At 48.8% G+C, this 21,087-nt stretch overlaps 5 protein-coding genes across 5 annotated transcripts; 1 reads left to right on the top strand and 4 right to left on the bottom strand.

Annotated features, from left to right (window-relative positions):
- Positions 1-200: 200 nt before the first annotated feature.
- Pmar_PMAR029578 (Myosin heavy chain, clone, putative) lies at positions 201-3,378 on the bottom strand (the record flags this gene model as incomplete). Its single annotated transcript, XM_002773538.1, has 17 exons — positions 201-298; positions 371-478; positions 567-705; positions 764-891; positions 937-1,009; positions 1,052-1,155; positions 1,202-1,246; positions 1,295-1,429; positions 1,475-1,538; positions 1,591-1,683; positions 1,865-1,977; positions 2,046-2,168; positions 2,520-2,576; positions 2,658-2,736; positions 3,048-3,141; positions 3,199-3,245; positions 3,293-3,378. Coding segments are annotated over 17 exons (1,586 nt in total), but the record flags the coding sequence as incomplete, so codon positions are not given.
- Positions 3,379-4,754: 1,376 nt separating this feature from the next.
- Pmar_PMAR029577 (10 transmembrane domain, possible aa transporter, putative) lies at positions 4,755-6,128 on the top strand (the record flags this gene model as incomplete). Its single annotated transcript, XM_002773537.1, has 1 exon — positions 4,755-6,128. One exon carries the CDS (start codon positions 4,755-4,757, stop codon positions 6,126-6,128), a length of 1,374 nt encoding a protein of 457 aa, XP_002773583.1.
- Positions 6,129-9,084: 2,956 nt separating this feature from the next.
- Positions 9,085-9,252, bottom strand: Pmar_PMAR029576 (hypothetical protein; the record flags this gene model as incomplete). The annotated part of the gene is made up of 1 exon (XM_002773536.1): positions 9,085-9,252. A coding segment is annotated over one exon (168 nt), but the record flags the coding sequence as incomplete, so codon positions are not given.
- Positions 9,253-10,453: 1,201 nt separating this feature from the next.
- On the bottom strand, positions 10,454-12,964 carry Pmar_PMAR029575 (hypothetical protein; the record flags this gene model as incomplete). The annotated part of the gene is made up of 14 exons (XM_002773535.1): positions 10,454-10,531; positions 10,574-10,660; positions 10,744-10,851; positions 10,910-11,009; positions 11,077-11,154; positions 11,254-11,337; positions 11,387-11,500; positions 11,547-11,612; positions 11,679-11,740; positions 11,791-11,862; positions 12,037-12,126; positions 12,284-12,430; positions 12,618-12,692; positions 12,746-12,964. 14 exons carry the CDS (start codon positions 12,962-12,964, stop codon positions 10,454-10,456), a joined length of 1,380 nt encoding a protein of 459 aa, XP_002773581.1.
- A 2,278-nt stretch (positions 12,965-15,242) lies between these two features.
- Positions 15,243-19,314, bottom strand: Pmar_PMAR029574 (hypothetical protein; the record flags this gene model as incomplete). Its single annotated transcript, XM_002773534.1, has 19 exons — positions 15,243-15,273; positions 15,350-15,483; positions 15,523-15,608; positions 15,729-15,825; positions 15,903-16,018; positions 16,069-16,213; positions 16,259-16,367; positions 16,469-16,530; positions 16,653-16,726; positions 16,949-17,054; positions 17,107-17,178; positions 17,425-17,516; positions 17,562-17,657; positions 17,771-17,828; positions 17,901-18,002; positions 18,306-18,449; positions 18,497-18,611; positions 18,705-18,879; positions 19,206-19,314. 19 exons carry the CDS (start codon positions 19,312-19,314, stop codon positions 15,243-15,245), a joined length of 1,923 nt encoding a protein of 640 aa, XP_002773580.1.
- Between the last annotated feature and the right edge of the window lie 1,773 nt (positions 19,315-21,087).

The following is a 21,087-nucleotide window of genomic DNA, read 5'->3' as shown; positions in this document are numbered from 1 at the left end:
GGTGGATTCCAGACGCCTCACCTTCATCTCTCTCGACTTCTCATTCAGGACGGTTTTCTGACGGTGAGAGGCTTCCCTGACACAACGCTTCAACCCCAACGATTAAGTCACCTCAGTGCAGGAGCGGCTCAAAATTCATGCACCCCGCACGACACGTATGAGGTAGCGAGCATAATGAAGTGTAAAAAACTCTCCCTTACCTCTTGCGGCCCTTATGAAGCTCCTCATGATGCTTTCTGGCGAGCAACTCTGCTGACTCCGCCAGAGCTGCTCTCTTCTCGGTGATCTTCCTCAGTTCCTGAGCGGCCCACCGATGACGTTAACTCAATAATGAAGAGAAGAAAACATCGTCCGACTCGATGGGGCGTACCTCCTGCAACTTGCGCTCTTCTGCCAACCGTTGCCGCTTCTTCTCAGCGATTTTCTCCGCCACGTCCACCACAGCTTTTTCGTGCAATTCTTGCAATAATGTAGCTTCCTAAGAGACCGTCCTCTGCATCTCCTATCACCACTCTTACACGAAGCCCTCTGCCCTATTGACTATCGATAAAGCCCCAGCGGTTCACCTCTGCCTCCATCTGCGCCTTTCTGCGACGTCTCTGCTCGGCTTGTATGCGAGCCTGTTGTCGGACTGCAGACAACTGCTCAGCCTTCGTTAGCAGCGACTCATGCTTCATGCGTTTCTGTTCGAGGTTATGTGCGCGTCTAGATACAATAAACAAAGCACAGAGAGACCACTATCAGTAAGTGACTAAGCCCTCACTTGCTCTCTCGCTCCGCCTCAGCAGTGTCCCTAGCGAGCTGCAGTCGTTCCTTGAGTTCTGCGAAAGACATCTCCTCGAGGAGCCCATGATGGGGTATTTCCGAAGGATCGTACGGTGATGTTCTTACCTAGAATAGCTCTTACTGGCCGATGCTATGACGCGACAATCCTACCACACTAACTCTCTCCAATGCTCTTATCTGCATTATCATGTCTCGCCGCTTTTCCATCTCGTATTCGTCCTCTCTAAAGAGTGTGTCCACTCACTTGAAACGATTCTCTACTCACAGCCGCTTCCTTTCGAATTCCTTCGCTTTCTCCTCTCGAATTCTCTCACCCTCCATAGCTCTCGATTCGATAACCCTCCGCTCAGCCTCTCGCGTATTATCTCGCTAACAGGGGACAAATCAGGTACCACTAAGGGTGCGCGATGAATACATCAGATTGCACCACTGAGACCAACTCGCGCTTCCGTTCAAGTGCCTGAGACCGAGTGAGCATCCACGATGACCTCCAGGCATGCCCAGCGACCTCTTCAATCTCCCTCTCAGTTTCCTCCAACTTCTCACGCACAGTCTCCTTCTGTATGTTAGCCATCACATGGTTTCGCTTGTGATTGACTCTTGATGCCTCCGCCGCCTCTTCTCGAGCCAAATGCATTTCCAGCTGTGAGTACGATGAAGATAAGGGAGAATACGGTAGCGGACCAACCTTGCGACGTTCGAGCCGAAGTTTCTCGTCAAGCTCATCTTGCGCATGCATCCTATTCTGCCAACTGATGGCCACGATCTCCCACGAGTGTACGAGTAGGAGTAGTGACCACTTACTCGTAGAACTCCGATGCGTCCCTAAGCTCAGTGAGATACTGCTTCAATATGTCATGTTCAAGCTCCTGCTTCCTGGTCAGCAGAGAATACTCCCTAACCGAACAACACGATATTTAGGACAACTGAAGAGAGCAATCCATTCAATGCCTCTTCGACAGTTCTAATCACACACCAATCACTCGTATGATACCTCAATTCTGTCGAATCTTCCAAGAGATTTGTATATTATAGTGAGACCAGTAACAGGAGCCTTGAACTGGTCCTTGCTACTGACCTGAGTAGGCTTGCACTAGTAGCCTTGACCTCAGCCTCTGGCAGTATTTTCGGAACAGGTTTAGCAGGGTTCGGTTGGAAGGTGCACTCGGCCAGTCGCTCGTTATCGATCTCCTAAGAACATGATCAACGGGATCCTACATGCCGAAGTGTTGGTACCACTACTCGTATTCATTACTCACCTTTCTCAAGCTGTCTATGTCCGCAGCACGACTAGCAGTCGCCAAGGTCGGCACCGCTGCCTCGTCGGCATATTTAGACAGCGTCCTCTCCTTCATCATCAGCAGACGTGCCTCGTCTTGTTCCTACATGAACATTACATTGCTCACAAGAGGGGACATGATCTCGTCAAGGTACAGGAGCAGGGAACAATCAAAAGACCCGCTATGAAGAACCCTGTCGCAACAGACACTCGACATAGAATGAGCAGACCCAACCATATGTGGCACTGCCGCACATGGTTGTGGCTGCTATTGAGTCAATATTGAACTGTCTCTCCACTCAATATCAAGTCCTATGTCTAAACAGCCTAATGGTTATGACGCGTACCTTGTGAGTTGAACGCAGCGGGTTCAAACCCCGCTACTAATTTATATTCGCCATAAAACTGTGGTGACTCTGTGACTCCGGGCTTCACAGCCCATGCCCATGCCCACCTTTATCTTTTGTAGAGAATTCTCATTGAGACTCTTTGGAATAGGTTTGTGCGTGACCTGAGCATCCAGAAGCCACATTGCTAGACTGAATCAGTCACAGCTCGCTTCCAATGCAACTGATGTGATCAAATTACTCACTGGTTTGATCGTCTCTCGTGGAACAGGGAGCTCCCGAGGCTTAGGCTCGGTGAGTTGGAACGGGGATGGTATGGTGTGCCTGAACCTCTGACTAGCCCAGCTGTTCACTTACTCAGTCCTCTTTAGAGAACTGAATGAGACGATACGCACATGGTCAACTACATGTGCTGGTGATAAAACGGAAATTATGAGGAAGCTTAGAGAAACTCTCATTGGTTTCTGTAGACTTTCGCCCTAATTTGCATATAAACTTGCATAATAAGTGAGGAAACCCCATGGACTCAGCTGAGAAAAGTGAACATATATTCCAACGCTGCTCAAGAGACTCACCAACAGTGAATGAGCTCTACAGCACGCATACGCTAAGACGGAGAAAACGGATTGCCGTACTTTAGTTTTGGTTCAACTGGTGTGATGCTTTGGTCAGCCTTGGCATCCGTACCGGTAGCCTTTCTAGATACCGAGTTGAGCAACGTGTCACAATCTGGGAAGGGTAGCTCCAACAACAGCACGAGGGAAAATACGGATGAGAAGTTCGCACCTTGTCTGAGACTCTCAATAGGTTTGAGGACAGACTCTTCGATGAACCTTCGATAAATGCTCATCCACTGCAGGATGGTATGCCAAGCTCTCACCTCTCATCGTAGATTTTCGCCCATTCAGTGTAGACCCAGGATTCTACAGCTGAGCGATCAAATGCAAACTCCAACAACGCTAGCATCGTCGGAGGGGAGCACGTATCGATGAACCTTGACGGGACCGAATCAAATCCCTAATCATCGTCCTTTACGATGGATTGGAATTAACCACGTGGAAGTTTCTGTAATTGTAGTGGAGATCGTAAATGCTCCATGCTATCGTCACTTTCAGCGTGTAACGTGAATTCCCGGGGGGTCACCTTGCGAGCCTGGATACCGTCAATTCTTCCAATCGTAGGAATATGAGGTAAGCAAGGACCTGGCTAGAGGCTATAACACGATCTTCAGCATAGTCGAGATCGGACCATATACAGGGTTTGGTCTCTCCGTTGTGTCACACCTGGTTTGAACTCTAGAAAAGCAGTTACGAAGATCTGTGCTGATATCAGGTCGAGGATTGTGGGCTTCAGTACGCTACCTTCAGAAACTTCTGATACCTCACACATCCATAGACGCATTGACGGATGAACTTCTCTTCTACCTACTAACCAGTATTGCGACCACCTGACCTCGTCTAGCACACAGATTCAGTCTCGTCAAGCTAATGGTAAGTTCACGTGAGCAGCACTACTTGGTGCTCTTGGAATTCAATGTCCAACATACGATATCGAAATCTCGAGGAATGGGGATGCGGTAACAGCACGTACTTCATTCTTCGCGTGTTTCACTTCTTCACAATAGTCGTCTAGATAACCATCAACGGTCTGTCTATTCGGATCGAAGTTGTCAATAGCCGACACTGTCTCTCGCAAGAGGGAACCATAGTCTATTACGGACGCCAACATTAAGGAGATGCAAAGGTTTGCTGCGTTTCGATAATTGCCTAGTATTGTGGTAGCCTCTGAACTCAACATGTCGAAATATGGCGAATTTCTAGCATCATGGCTCCTATAGAGTACTTGGTAGACCTCTCACCGTGGAACCCCCCTCAAAGGGGAACATAATACACTGAGATTCAGTTGACGTCAATGTAGCACAGAAATGTGAGAGCTGAAGTGCTCAGGAGTCCATCAAGAGCCAGAGGCTGCAAGGCCTCCAGAAGCGCCTTCTCTGATACGCTCGTCCAATGCTGCGATTTTACTTCGCAAATCAGTCGATTCCTCCGGCAATTTCGACCAACACGCCTCGGGAACGCAAGTGCCGCTCTGCAACAAGCTGTTCAAACGGCTGCCATTGCCGAAGATCGGATCACTCACTAGTCACTCCGTCTTGTGGTGGATGCTGAATCTGGGATGGACCATACTCTCCGCTGAGCTCGTCCAACTCGCATCCCAACACAGTTGAGCATCTAAGCACAATCTGACCGTGGCAGTTTTCGACAGTTGGCGCGTGCGTACGGGCTGCACGCACGCGCGAATTGATATTGTTAGAAGATTCCATCCGAAGTCTGATCACGTATATGGCAGCTGAGAAGGTAAGCCGTTTAGCGGACTTCTACTCCGCACCGGTTATTCCTAAAGGGAATACTCTCACCTCGTGGGCTGCCTTAACGAACAGCATCATCGGTGCAGGAATGCTCAGCTACGCGAGTGCTCAAGCTGTCTGTGGATGGGCATTGGGTATCATCGCTCTTGTCGTGTTTGGCGTGGTAACCTACTTCTCGCTGCATCTGATGAACAGATGTGCAATGGAGATGCCTGGTAAGAGGCTTAGTCACAGTACCTTTGCTGTGACCGCTGGCTATCCGAGGATGCCTCTATTTATTGACGCTCTCATGTTCATTCATAACGCTGGCATTGATACTGCCTTTCTACAGGTCTTTTCTAGCCTTGGTCTAACCCTTATCGAGCATTGGTTCCCTGGCTCAACTGGCGAGAATAGATTCTGGATCCGAGTGGGTCTTATCACTCTCATCGTCACGCTGCTCTCCCCAGTTTGCTTTCTGACGCATATCACTAACACGACAATCACTAATGTTATCGGTCTCAGCTGCTTCCTCTATGCGGTAGTAGCTGGTGTTGCCTACACCTTCAGTGTAGACGAGCAAGTCGGGGAGCGGTACGTCGACATACCGTCAACTACCACCGTTTGGTCGATTCTGTCGGTTTTCCCAATATTCATTTACGGCTACTCGTGTCAATTTGTCATGCCCATGATCGCAGAAGACATGGTCGATCGAAGCATGAGGAAGTTAGATCTCGCCGCTCTGCTTGCGATTGCTACCGTAATGGTCGTCTACCTTTCGGTCATGGTCGGTCCCTATTACGCTTTCGGCGATGCTATCGAATCGAATTTCTATCTCAACTTGCCGGTCTCTAACGTCGCCATCCACATCGGGTACATTGCTTTGCCGTTTGCCGTGCTAACTGCATTCCCATTGCTCCTGTTCCCAGCCAGACAATCAATCTCGGGTGTCATAACCTATTTTCGCCCCAGCTTACAAGACACTCTTAAATTGCACATCGGGACAACACTGCTTTTCCTCGCTATCTGCGTGGGTGTGGCAATCATCTTCGAGGATCTCGGTGTCACTATTCGGTTCATCGGCATCCTCGGTACCAACACCATTGGGTTCGTGATACCATGTTTCGTCTATCTCCATATTTGTTACAATCCGTTCCCGAGCTCCTCCGAGCAGCCCGTTAATGAAGAGGTGGGAGGAGGCTGTCCAGATGATGTTAAGGCTGATGAGCCAGAAGGGCAGGTCAACCTCCTCCAGAAGCTACGGAATCAAACCCTCGAGTGGCACGGGGCGTTGGCGCTCTTCATTGCCAGTATTATATTCTTCCCCTTGGGTCTTACTGGACTGTTGTACGATCTTACCACCAACTGACTGGCTAGATTGAAGCATATCCGTATGTAACACGACAACTTGTCCGTACACTCTGTCTCATGCAGATCAGATTCCATATCTTCGAATGGATTAACCTCTCTTGTTTGTAGTAATTGCCGAGTCAACGCCACTCTGTCATCGGTGTTCTTGGTTGTAGCATACACCAATCACGTGTCCCTTATTGTCCGGTCACACATTTTCTTATTATCATCGTGAATGTCGTCAGCGAATGATAAAGTTCATCTTTTCGGCGGATAAAACTACCCTCGTAATTCCCTTGTTGTACAGCTTATGCTGTGATTGTCAAGAATTGCTCGGAGTCGAGTTCGTACGCAGGCGAGGGATCGTTACCGTAGGGGAAAGCATCTCAAGCCTCTGCTTCCTACGAGTCCGCTGACAAGTCTTAGGTTAATTGGTCTCTTCTCATTCAGTATAGACCCAGGATTTTACAGCTGAGCGATCTAATGCAAACTCCAACAACGCTAGCATCGTCGGCGGCGAGCACGTATCGATGAACCTTGACGGGACCGAATCAAATCCCCAATCATCGTCCTTTCCGATGGATTGAAATTAACCACGTGGGAAAATCCAATTTCTGTGATTGTAGTCGAGAGCGTAAATGCGACTGGTCGCTCCACGCTATCATAGATACAGTAACGTGAGTTCCACGCGGATCGTCACCTCCCGAGCTTGGGTACCGTCAACTCTTCCAAACGCAGGAATATGAGGTAGGCGAGTACCTGACTGGAGACTATGACAGGACCTCGAGCCTAACCGAGATCGGACCATCTATACTGTATATAATACATTGTTTGGTCTCTTCGTATTACTCTTCGGACTACTAGGTGTTAGGCGGTTTGGGAATTCGATGTCCAGTACACGATATCGTAATCTCGAGGAATGTCGATGCGGTAACAGTGCGTACTTCATTCTTCGCGTGTTTCACTTCTTCACAATAGTCGTCTAGATAACCATCGACGGTTTGTCTATTCGGATCGAAGTTGTCAATAGCCGACACTGTCTCCCGCAAGAGAGAACCATAGTCTATTACAGACGCCAACATTAAGGAGATGCAAAGGTTAGCTGCGATGCGATAATTGCCTAGTACTGTGGTAGCCTCTGAACTCAACATGTCGAAATATGGCGAATTTCTAGCATCATGGCTCCTCTAGAGTACTTGGTAGACCTCTCACCGTGGAACCCCCCTCAAAGGGAAACATAATACACTGAGATTCAGTCGACGTCAATGTAGCACAGAAATGTGAGAACTGAAGTGCTCAGGCGTCCATCAAGAGGCCAGAGGCTGCAAGGCCTTCAGAAGCGCCTTCTTTGATACGCTCGTCCAATGCTGCGATTTTACTTCGCAAATCAGTCGATTCCTCCGGCAATCTCGACCGCATCGACGACTGAGACAGGCACACACTTCTTCATCTGCTCCAGGACGGTTCGCCGTTTTGGAATTGACCACTAGTAAAATGATTACCCTGTAAAACCAAGATATCAGTAAGTCGGCGAAATGTGCGACATTCTGAGTTCGAAATTGACATACCAGAACATGGAGCAAGCCTTTCTCCTTGAAAAAGGCACAGTTAGCCTCCATGGCCTCTCCAACCAGCATCCCAAAAAGTGATAGAGAGCTTAGGATGTATTCATTGATGTCTCCGCAGATGGGAGCAGATTCAAAATCGGTGGCAGTAACTGAAAGGAATGATGACGGGGACACCATAGAGCGCTTCTTCGCCGAGGGCACCAACGTCCAGGAGTATTTAGCTTCACATGGTCTGTAAAGTAAGGCTTTTTCGTAACATATGATCAAGAGTGTGAGCCTCACAGTGGTGCCACAGCTGCTATAGTCCACTTATGCTCATATTAAATTGAACAAGGAAGGGAGGCGATTGAGTTGTATAGTGAGATGTGATCCCTTTCGTTAGAGACCTCGGTAAAGCATGCAACTCACTGAGACTGGTGAAGAGTCCTCCAAGATCTCTTATGAGAGTTCCAGTCACAGCGTCGCGAACGCTGACCAACTTCTCTCCAGCGAGTCCTCGACCGAGCCGATCGAGCGCCCGGAGGCACATTGCTTGAGCAGGGCTTCGGGGCGGAGCGTTGCGGAATGCTCGTAGAACGTGATCTATGATGCAGGGCGACCTTGGAAAGGAAAAGTAACGTTCTCTATCGCACAGAGAACGACAACCAACCTTGCAATCAATTTCGATCGAATTGCCTCGTCAGCACAGAGCCCCGCTAGAAGCCGGCACGCATACCCAACCACTGCATATTTGCTCCTGTGGCGATCACGGAATCAACAGCGGACGCATGGGGTGACCTACGTGGTATCACAATTGGTCCTTATGATCTCTGCTGTTTCATGGGGAATATCGTACGATATGCAGGGAGGCTTCGCTTGTGGTGACATGTCCACCATGCACACCAGGAGCCTTAGGATGGCCAACACTAGGCGGTCATCCTGAAATGATGTAGGAGAATTGCAGAGCAACGAGAGGCTCGGGACCGGACGAAGACTCCGTTGAAATTATGACGTTTTCGAAGGTCATTCGAATGATTACACTCCTATTTCTAGAACAATATACTGCTATGATTTCTACCAGTCGTTCTAGATGAAGAACACTCGCCCGTGACGGGAAGTTGTTTCAGGCAGAAACATCACCCCCCCCCTCCCCCTCGAAGCTACTGGGCGCTGCAAGGCGCAGCAAACAATATGAACCATAATGTTGCGGATGATGTTGCACCGGTAAAACAATAACCACTGCAGACCAGTCGACTGGGCTAAATTAACAGTGATACAATGAGTAACCTCTTAAGAGTATTTCCGACTATTATCTCCGTATGACACAGAGAGAGATACTATTCCGTATTAACAGTGTAACCAAATATTTGGACTGAGTTAACTATAGAAGTGGGTAGAAATACCGACGCTCAACAGTTCTATGCTCACCTTGACTACGAGAAGACTTGCCGCTAGCTTCACCACTCCAGCATCCGCCAGAGCCTCCCCCATCGAATCATCAACAGACATGATGCCAATCAAGGCAGCCGATACCTCTGCCCTGAGGCAGGCACATTTCTCCTTCCGAAGGAGCTCGACTAGAACAGTAGTGAGTAACTGCAGATCGGCATCAAGTCAGTAGCAACATTGTCCGCCGATGACACACACATACTCGAACGTAGAGTCTGGTCAGCATCGAGCATCAGTCAGATGTCTCCTACCTTCAATGGCTTGTCGCCAGCTTCTGGTCTCTCTACAGTCGATCCCGGCGAAGTCGACCTAGAGCTGGTAATCACTTTTCCATCCACTTTCGAGGGCATGCTCGATATCATCCTGACAAAGACATCGCTACAATCGATGACCTCTCGTATTGATCACTCTATCGTGCAGTAGCTATGCGCCCGCCCTAATATATCTCTCCTATTAACTACGGCTAGCAGGAAGCTGTCCTGCTGTTGCGTTCAGCCTACTCCGGCGAACACTAAAGCTCCGGCTAATGTTATAAATCAATATCAATAGAATCGATGTGTGGAAAAGCTCAATAGGTGATCAGTTCCTCTCTCAACTGCAAATCATTCGGGAAATCTGTTTTTATTTGTACGTTTTCACAATTCCACAGTTGCTCACTTGCAGATGCACATTTTCAAACTGTGTGTCGCGTCTGGATGTCCTATCAAATTGGCGAGGACCTTTGCCATTGAGGGGCGGGAAACCGTCGACAGTAACGCTTCGCTTGTCGACGTTCCAGAAGGTATGTCCTCTACACCGACCAGCCACATCAACACGCCCTCTTCAATGAGTAGCTGAGATCACACCAACGGGGCTCAATGCACTTCAGAGCAGTTGCACGAACCTCCATAACTTCGCAGTTGAACGTGTAGTTCACCAGCGATGACGATGATGATGCATTCTCATCACTGATGTGGCGAATGTCACCAGCCTCGTACGCTCTATCCAAGTCACGGGGCCGCACATGGAGGATGAATTTCAGTAGGCCTACGATGATTGCGTCTGTCAACACAAAGAGGAGTGGTATACATAAAATTGCTTCTCGCGCGGATGGGGAGCGAAGCTCCGACAGTGACTTCAGAATGAGCTTTAAAGTGAGCCGACTTCCTAGAAGACCACCGTCAATACAGGAGGCAACATATGATGATATCCGACTATACCTGAAAGGACAACCCTAAGCAGTTAGAGTAGGATGGAGGCCCTTAAGGTTGCTGCAGATAGTGTATCAGGGGATGTACGAATGAGAGGGGCCTCAGGATCGATTCCCAGATCCTCCACTTCTACCCTCACGTTCAAGGTGGGAGAGAACCTACCATGCGTTGCGCATTGCCTCGTGGTCCTCGTTATTACCACCGAAGACACCATCTTTCAAGAGGTTCCCAGTACCCTAAAGCGGCATGAGCTCCTAAACCCGACAGGACCTGCCTACCGTCACAGATGCCCATTTAAGCTCCTCGATCATGTCAGGGACGTTACCGTTCATCGGAACATGTTCACCAAGAGATCGTAGCAAATCCTGACGGCAAAGCAGACAGATCGATCTAGTTGTTAGACAATCACGGTGAAACAGCAAAATCCTTCAGTGGGAGGGCACCCCACCGACGAGTTGATCCAGTCATTAGCGATTAGCGCTACTTTCCTGTCATGGAATAGTCCTTCCTTTTGAAGCAACATAACCACAGCTGCTATGAGACTCTTGGCATGTACCTTCTCATGAAGAACATTGAAACGTGGCGAATATCTGAGCATCATCGGTGACCCCTACTGCAAAGCTCGGTCGAACGTCCAGTCGAGCTTCCAACCATTTGTAAGCCTCCGAGGGGAACATGAGCGCATCTACTTTGGCTTGTAACAGATCGCAGTATCTACACCATAGCTACTACTATAAACTGCGCGTCACGGAGACAATCGGAGATAGAGACGAATTCTTACACTGTAGACTTGTCGTTCATAGAAGTGACAGAGTCAGCTATTATATAGCACTCCGTTGCGAGGTCCTCATCGGTGAACCTGATCGAAACGGAAGGACTACGGTACACACATTCGCTCATTCGAGACAATCCCCGCGGGAGAAGCTGTAGTGACAAGGAGAGCTCACAAAAGAGCTACCTGCCTTTTCCCATCATTTTCAACGGGCAGTTTACCGTCACTATAATGTCCTGACTATAATCCATCAGAGGAGGTATACACTCCCTGAGCATCCACTAGATCAACAGCGGTAAGCCTACAAACACTGGCTCACCGTCGTAACAACACACAAGCCGTGGCCCGGGTCATCGTCTTGACGAGGAACTCCCAACCACACCAGGATGCCAAGTCGTCGTTCAAGTTCATATGCTTCACATAGGCTCCATCCCTGAGACCGATACCTCTAGAGCCGAGGATACATCACCACCCCCTACCGTATGACGTTGAACCACGCCTCCGAGCGATCAATGGTGTTGAGCCTCTCCTGGGCTGCTAGGAATCTAACAGACCATCGTGAGCAGGGCCCTACGACTTGCCGAGACAGTCTTCAAGAGTAATGTGAGTACTTCAAGTGTATGTCATTGGCAGTGATAATAGATGGACTGGCGTCTTCAATACGGATGATACACTGACCACATCAAGGACCTCTTGTCAAAACAGCCATGAGGGGGAGGTTACCTCAATCTCCCTGTCATCTACGAAGCAATATTCCCTGGTTGACCTATTGCATCGATCTATCAAGGGCTGATTCTGAAAAGGGGATAGAGATTAGATAGAACCGAACGAAATACGGAATGCCAAATGCCATGCAGGGCAGCGATGATCTATTGTTGGTAGTGCTCCAAAGGAGGGGGCTTCACAAGGAAGGGGATACGAGTTATGTTCAGAGATGAAAGTTGAAATATCCGATTCGCGGGACCGTACTCGAAACTCTTCTCTCAAAAAGACGGAATAGTCTCCGATGACCTTCCTGATGAATCCTTTGAAGGGTTGAATCAATGCAGATGGCAGAGTCTGAACAAATACGGACACATAGTGGCTGCCTGAGACCAGCGTTTTCATCTGACTGTGTTAAACGTCACCGAGATTATTTTTTCACCCAACGATTCTGCATCTCGATCACAGAACAGCTCACCAAGTTGATACAGACGAACAGTCTTTCCCTTCCCACCTGCTGACCAACTGTCTGCAACGGATCAAGAGGGTACTCCACTATAGGGAGATACTTCAACGTGCTGGTCTTCCACATATAATGAGCTTGCCAAGCGATGACCAGACGAGCCAGCAGACTGTGTCGGCCCTCCGATTCTAATGGCACCTACAAAGATAGTTCAGACAGGCACACCCTTCAACCAAACCATAGAGAGAACGCTACCGGGTCTGATCGCAAACAACCACAAGCAAGAATATATCGTGTAACAGGCCCAGCTTAAACCTAGGTAGTTCCAATGAAGGGTATCAGTATGCTACTAACTCCGGTCGACCGACTACTCCAAGAGCCTTACCCGATTATCCTTCCACAGAGTTGCCCCTACCAGGATCAACAGGAGTGATGAGTTGTTGCTTGGATCGATCACCACCTACCGAGATTAGCCCCCCTCATCGACCCTCAAGAGTAGGTCAGTGTTGATACCTTGTCTATACTATCATACTCGATCGCTCCGTTGCTGATGATTCCTCTCATGTTGATGCGTAGAAGATACAAAGCATGTCGCCCAAGGCACAGATAGCACAGCTTCGCCCGGCCCCCTCGCTTTATAGTGACTATCTCAAAGTAGCTGAGCTGATCGCCACTGCCCTCCTCAATAATACAGGAAGATATGACCTTGAGTATCACGGGGTCAATGGACATCAACAATGACTCACACGAACCCTTTGAGGCAGAGCAGACAGCTGGATGATCGACTCGATAGAGAGCGATACCCAACTGTTTTCTCCTTTCCCGCTGACACAGCTACACACAATAATACCACAGAGAGAAACGCAAGTGTAGAGCATATTACACCGTAAAAGCTACATGCTGAATCGTCTTCGAGTCATCATATACTCAGAAGCGCCGACCTCCTCGTTAGGAGCAGCATTCTCATCACTATACCGTTTCCCAAGGGCCGATTCAAGTGCCGTTATTGTGCCCAGAGCATCTTGCCTCAGTGGCTCCCGACACTGCTTTGATAGGCTATTCACGACGTTGATGCTGCCTGTCGTTGAAGGGATGTTGTCTCGGAATATATAATGAGTCGATTCAGATATGTCAAACAATGATGAGCTTTCACCCTTCCGTTGCGACCAAGGTGAGGAGGATACACAGGATGAATGATCCATTCGAAATGAAATTTCAGAATCTTGGGCGTGCGCAGGATACCCCCTTATTGGCGAGGGACTAGGCAGCCTCGACAACCTGATAATGACAACCTCTCCAGAAATCGAACGCTATGCCTCTCCATCACTAACACACACCTCTTCCTCGCTGAGCTAGCTGGTGTTGCAGGAGGTGGATAATTCCACGTCTGCCGTGGATGCAAACGATTCTTCGAAACAGGGCTCGCCTGGACCGGACCCGAAGGCTTCGCACTGACCCTGGCTCTCCCCTTTTCTCGATTGCCTCCATCTAGTATATTGCCCAACCTAGAACTGGCAAAAATAGCGGAGCGAAGCAGCAACATACGTACCCTTCTCTGATATCCTTCAGCCGCACTATATCCTCACTAAGGTCGTCTGTTCGTACTGTAGGGCATTCAACTTCCTCCTCTCCTCCTTCACCTTCTTCCTCTTCTTTCACTGGCTTCAAAGGCTCGCCTGTACTTCGAAGTCTTGTCGCCTCTGGCAGTGGTGATAGCGCCGTCACTGGTGCTCCGGCAGCCCGATACCTACAGCAGGATCTGGACAGACTAGTCACCACTGATTCACCCCAACTCCTGTGCTAGTCGTATCCTCCCCTTTATAGTAGTCCACAACACGGCTATGGCTTCCCCCAGCTCGCCAGTCGTTACCAACGGTGGCACTCCGCTCTTCACGCTCTCAGCCAGTGATAGCAGCAGCCGTGCCTGGTCCGCTACTGTCGATGATGGGCCACCCGACAAGTGGGACGGAGGAACCTGAATGGTCTCCCTCGCAGAGTACACATCCACAGTACATCCAACATGCCTTCACGAGACGTTTAGTCAGCCTCCTGAGCTCAAAAGAGCTCTACCACACTTTTCCGAGTGGAAAAGCTGTGGAAATATAGGATGCGGAAAATTTCCACATGCTGACAAACGCTCCAAATCCAGATGAATTCAATTTGCCTCTCTATGGTCGCAGCACTGTAGAGCAGATGACTATTTCTTTTCAACTTCTTACGATTCTCCCTCTATCGGACCCTTTGGCTTCATATAACAGTATTACATATCAAGAAAATTACGCGGAATAAAACCCTGCATCATTCACACTTAGCATAAACACGCCCTTACAACTCGGAGGCCAGCGGACGACTATGCATCCAAACTGCAGAAAGGCTGATTCCTTCTTCCCTAAGATTCGTGAAGTCAAGAGTAGTCACCTCTCCCGAAGCACCGTGTCCATCTCCCTCGAGCAGCAGCAGCAGCTGCCTCCTCAATGCTTCGTTTTCCATAGTCAACTCCCCTATCCGAGCATGCAATCGATACACCTCTTCATAGCTAACAACAGGCTGATGATGATGATGCTGCAGTGTCGACGAGCTCGGTAACGACAATGGCTGCCTTGTTATTCGGCCAGATTCACCAACGAGGGAAGAGGAAGAGGAGGAGGCCATCAACAAACAATAACCTCTCTTAGTCCTTCATACCATCACCATATTGTTAGTGTCAGTTACCACTGTTCGGGGTCTAGTAGTCCTGGTCCTACTAAGTGCGTACATCGCGGCACGCATCCACCTCTCCCATAGGCGCTTTCAATGGACAAGAGGCCAACGCTCCCTGAATCACTAAAGACAATTTCTCCTTCGCTAGTCGGGCACAACTACAACCAAATCAGCCACGATTCGTCCACGGCTTCCTGCCGATAGGTTCCTCAGCACTTGTAGTAGTCTGACCGATACTCTCCCATTAACAACGCAACAACTACCCAACATGTGCCGTGTAACTTTTACGTTGGTAAACTCGAGTGTATAATCAACTACGGCAGAGCTCCCCTCTCTTATACCTGCCAACAGCAGCACATCACGAAACGTCCACACCCACCTCCAAAGTGCTAGTAGCAGTTGATCGCTCATGCTTACTCTATAAAGGCCTCGCCATTGATAGCAGCGCCCTCAACATCCTCCTCATCACAGTTTTTTGCTTCCCTCTTCAACCTTCGCACGCCAGCCTCGAGCAGCTCCTGCCATCCCGGATCACTACGCCCTCGGAGGACCTGATAGCCTATGAGCCCCAATCCTCCATATTCCCGTACCTGGTCAGCTACAGGGTTGTCGTCAGCTCCAAAGACTTCGAATATAGCCTCAAAGGCAGCTACCAGAATACGACGCGAGAATGCACCTAGTACAGATGACTCTAGTATAAGCAGTGATTCAGAGGAGGTGCTAACATATTGGGTTCACCTCGAGATGCGCGGTAAACGCAGCGCGAACTCGCATCTCGCTATCAGACCGTGCTTACCCTTCTCCCCAGCATGGACTCTAACGAGCTCCAGTAGGCCTTCACATACATCCACAACATGACCATGACAACGAGCCAGCCATGTAATACAGGCAACCTGCTCACGAATAGCAGCAGTAGTAGTAGTAGTAGTAGTAGTAGTAGTAGTAGAGGCTGCAGTACAGCGTCACCTACCTGAGCTTGTACCATGTCCTCCGATAAGGGTGGCATTAACGCAGTCATATGGACCGACCTCCTCACCAACTCCATCGAGTCCTCACCCGTAGATGACGAGCAGCATCCCCTCATACCTACACACCGTGACTGTCCTCCTCCCCACATATATACCTTCCCATCTCACTTGCGAACAACAGCGCCTGATAAAGGGCCTGCAGGAGCTCTCCAATAGCTGAACCATAAGCCCGCTCTCGACCCCAGTCAAGTTTGGAGAACAACGGCATAGCACTATCCAGACTCGACGAGCAGTGCTGGGCCAGGCAGGAGACCTATGAATACACCATCTCGACAAGGTGGGAGAACCGACGCCTCACCCCAGCCTCATCTACCGCATTCTCCACTATGATGATCTCCCCACAGCTCTCAAGAGCGTTGGCATGTAGTGACCACAACGATGCCAGATCCGAGAACATCTCCACTGGCCTGAGCAAGCCACTACTATGAACCATTCAGCTGAGGGCCTATACTGTTGGTTTAAGCATGGACATGTAAATACGTCTAACCCCAACACACGCCCGACTTACATTTCACTGCGCACTCGAGCTACCAATGCCTCATCCAAAGCCTTCGTAAGGGAATCACACAACTGAGAGGAAGAGAACAGACTCACTCCAGTATTATGACGCCCCTCTACAGAGGCTCCCTGTCCACTGCCAATGACTCGTCATACTAATATCTCTACCGTCGTATTAGAGCAACTTCCCTTACCTCAGCTAAACAGCCCATGGCGGCTTTCAAGACGCTACTATAGGCTTCCGCTCGGCCGGTGAACATGAAGGGTGCTGGTAGCGAGGACGACGAGGACATCCCACTCTCCGACATGGGCGCATTATCACTAGACGACCGTCCACTGAAACAACACTGCTGAAGGACGGCAGTAGACATCTTATTACTTCTCTACTACTGCTGAGACTATGAATGAAAGTGTCGAGACTGAAGTCAGCACAACTGACATTAAAACCAGAAACTCCATCCTACTACTCAACAGCAGCAGCAGTCCTTACGTCTAGCATTCCTCCTCCATGCATCCAGTACACTCTGTGCTCCTCTCTGCTTAGCCGGCTCTGCTGGTGATGGAGAGGAATCCGCAGCAGCCCCTTTGACTGGTGCCTAATGAGTGCTCCTTAACAACCTCATCAGAACCCTTATATAGGACTACTACCGGTTGTATCGAGGCCACCGTATCCACGACATGAGTAAAACTGTCTACAAGATGGCAGCCGGTCGAGCTCACCTATACAAAGACTTGGCAATGACTAACCTTTACAACTCCTCCTCAGTCGACTACCCTTAATGACCAAGTCAGATGCAGCTATCGCCGATTTAATCAGTATAATACCAAACTCAGAAGTACTCCTAGGGCAACCTCTCACGTGTTTAACCCTACTTCAGTGAAGAGCTAAACGGTAAACATTCCTATACGACCCTGAGTCAAGATCGTATAGGAATGTCAGGATCCCAGACCCGTCACTTCACCTACCAAACGATGTATTTCCTCGACAACTCTTTCTGCCCTCTCCTCTCCTCCCGTCTCAGGCGCGAACAACTCCATGTGGTATCCACGGCAGAGTGCTACACTATCGCATTATAGAACACCACGCTGAGAGGTCACCCTACCCGACGTCAGTTCAGCTGCCAATAGGGGGTCTTCTGCATCCTGTATGGTACGCTCTATATCCGCGATACGATGAGTCATTGGGGCCAGGCAGCAATCTGATAATACGACAACAGTCTTATTAGGACGACCATGAAGTGAGATGAGAAATTTCTCAGATGATATGCATCAACATTGGGAAGAATGTAACTTCGCAGTACAGCACATCTACCTGAGCACATCTCCTCCGTAGCGACTCTTGATAGCATACTACTAGCAGCCACTCTCACCTACCACCAACACCATACAGAGCCGTCACAGGAGACGGGCTCAGTCGTAGCAGTGTGAGTCTATGCACTCACCGCAGCATCACAATCCTTAGCCATAGCAGTCTGTAAGGCTAAATCGATGACATCAGGTGGCAACACAGGTTGGTGTGGAGGGGCACAGAGCCGAACCAGACCCTGAAGGGAAAACATACAATCGCTTCTCATCATTTTACATTTACACTGTGAACTCTCATCACTGAGCACGCGATCAATTGCCGAACATTCTCAATACGATTGAGCCCGTCAATCATACAAACAACAAAATTTCTTTAGTCACTAAAATCGGTCACCCTCAAATGGTCAAATGATCTTCTCTCGCGGAGATGATACGGCTCTCCGCAGCGAATAGGAGTGTACATGCCTTACTATTCGCCCGGTTATCATCGGTTACACTGCACCGTGTGAAACTCCATAGCGATGCCCCTCTCCTTCTACTACCCCTAAGAGCTCCCATTCAGCCTCGATGATCTCAATGCGAGCATCGTGCTCGACCTGTCGCTGAGAGGACTTCTTCTTATTTTTCACAGGGGCCATTGTCGAGTCCGACAACATACGCATATCCTCCCTCAGCGTCGTCATGACCTACCCCAAGCCAATCACTAAGCTACCACAACGCCCTCTTCCAGTACCGTATTGATAAGGCCATGCTCCTTTATGAGATTCCTAAGTAGCTTCTCCTGAGCCCATGACACTGCAGAGGTGTACACACTCAGTACCGCTTGCCTCACTGCAGCTGGCTGGGACCTACACAATGTAATAATAACTACTACACAACGACTGAATTATATTAACGAGTTCACTTCACTTATCGTATATCGACCTATCCCAATATACTACCGGCTCTCGTCCACGCCTAATCTCGGCAACATGAGCACTAGTAAGTTAGTCGATGCTAGTAGGTGATGCCCCCTCTTAGTAGGAGTTGATAGGAAGTTGGCCAACCCTATCACTGTTACGTCGCTGGTCTTTCGATCAAGTAAATGCGATACCACATCATCACCACTTTGGGGTACTGAGAAAGGTAACGAGTAGAGCAAAGACTCAACAACAGCAACACTATGAATGATAATTGTGAATATTTTTATTCATTAAATTGATAAAAATTCTATTTTCATGTATTTATATTTTGGAGTTTCACCCGTGATATGAAAGACACTAGTGACCGAAACATATTTCACGACTAGTACAGGCCGTTTTTCACCAAGTTTTACGCCACTTCACGTAAAACGGGTGAAACTCCTTCGATTTGACATTTCTTCAATGAACAATATTATCTATTGAAATTTATTGAATTTTCATGACAACATGAAGTCGATGAATAAACATCAGCCTCACTACCTTGGCTCTCTATCTCCATCTCAGTCTGCTCCACAAGTGGTGACCTACCCTCATAAGGGGCACTGGTGGCCACCGTGGGGGTCTTCTTATGTCGACGAATTTTACCCATCAATTATCACAAAAGGAAGCCAACACTAGATCACGACAACGCGAGATTCTTTCTCTCGAATATTGAAGGCAGATCCGATTACTCTCCAACCTAGTCGACGACAGGAAGACCTCACTCAACCTCGCATGACTAGAAGTGCTTAATAAACAACAATGCTTATACTAAACACAGATGCTTGCAACTCTTATGGATACTATTACAATGATCAATACCATGCCTTATCGTAATGAAGAGAATCCAAACACTACCGTTCTCACTTTAGCGAGCATTCGAGTGGCAGCTACTCACTAACCGTTTGGTGACCCGTGGTCATCGGACTCTTAACACTGTCGACATCGTCTTTGCCATAATAGCTCGAGATAGTCACACTGTGACTGTCACAGTAGTTGTAGCAACTTATCGTTCGTTCCTAGAAAGAGAACTGCCCCCTCAAGAAGCTCAAGTTGAATACCGATGTGTATAGTGCATCGCTCCGCTAGAAATTCGCGGAGATGTATCAGTGAGGGAGGCGGATCTTCGCCGCGGACCGTGTAACATGTACCCCATTTTCATTGAATCAATTCTGGACTTCCGAATCGATCCTAGCATCGCGTTATACGTGTAATAAGCGATTCTGGAATCTATTCTGAGTTTCGGGGGTAGGGCGAGCTTCTTTACGACTACTCCCGGGAGCAAGTACCGAAGAGGGTGTAGACACGCACTGTCGTCGGCACACTCACTGAGTGCCACTCAGATTCTGTGTCTCTGAGTGTCGCGTCCTCGTCGGTACTTCTAGGGTCATTTCGTACCGAATCATCCTCCTAGACCCACGGTGGGTCACCCACCCGACCGGGAGTGGGATATCTAATTTTTAGTCTTCGACCTTACTAGCAGAACCCGTCGCTTCGCTCCGGGGTTCTCTAGCTCGCTGACGCTCGAGGGTGTAAGCGATATGTTAAGATACACCAGTTAAATTATGTCCTTGTTGCACTGAATCGAGAACGTAGACCTATGCGTCCTTGGAAGTCTCAGGTTGAGATGAAAAGATCAATCTTATACGGAGCGTGCCACTTTTTCAAGCAAGTCACGAGATTTTCGATTTCTAATTAGAGCACTCCATACCCAGTCACATAGCGGATACCATTTTAAGAGGGATAGGTAATACTCGTAACCGTAACGGTTACACCGTTCCATGGATATTCAGACAAGCGCCCATTCTGACCGTTCTCAACCGTGCCAGTTTCTTACGCAACAATCACCGTACTATGCCACGCTCCTTATTCATCCTCAAGCTAACACTTTCGGAGTAACTTGAGAGCACGATTCTGTTAGCGGATCGTATGATAGCAAGGACACAACACCGACCCGCTCAGAGCGGCCCGCTCTGGAGCACAATCTAATCATTAGATGTTACTAACATCATGTTAGTGTGGATGATATGAGATAGTAGCTAGCACATGGTGATTCACATGCGACTGTATGCTATACTGAGCTCTGTCCAGTCATATGAACACGCGATACAACAGAGTCGTCGAAAACTCAGCTTGATAGTACACTGCATTGAATAGATTGAAGCGAGTCGGGCAAACGATGATGGACTTAAGTACTTAATCGGGTAGTAGCAAGTCGAACTCTGGATACGAACTTCATAAACCTGATGGGTCTCCATGAATTGCAGATCCACAAGGCGAATCATTCCCTCATGCAGGCTCTACTGTATATCCATGTTGAGTTTAGTCTTTAAACTTATCTGACTTAGAGTCTCCGAGTTAGAGAACCCGTCGCTTCGCTCCA

The sequence above is a fragment of the Perkinsus marinus genome (genome assembly GCF_000006405.1).
Source record: "Perkinsus marinus ATCC 50983 genomic scaffold scf_1104296958776, whole genome shotgun sequence".
Lineage (NCBI taxonomy): Eukaryota > Perkinsozoa > Perkinsida > Perkinsidae > Perkinsus > Perkinsus marinus.
The sequence above is the reverse complement of the archived record's forward strand: the minus strand, read 5'-3'. Positions and strand labels throughout refer to the sequence as shown.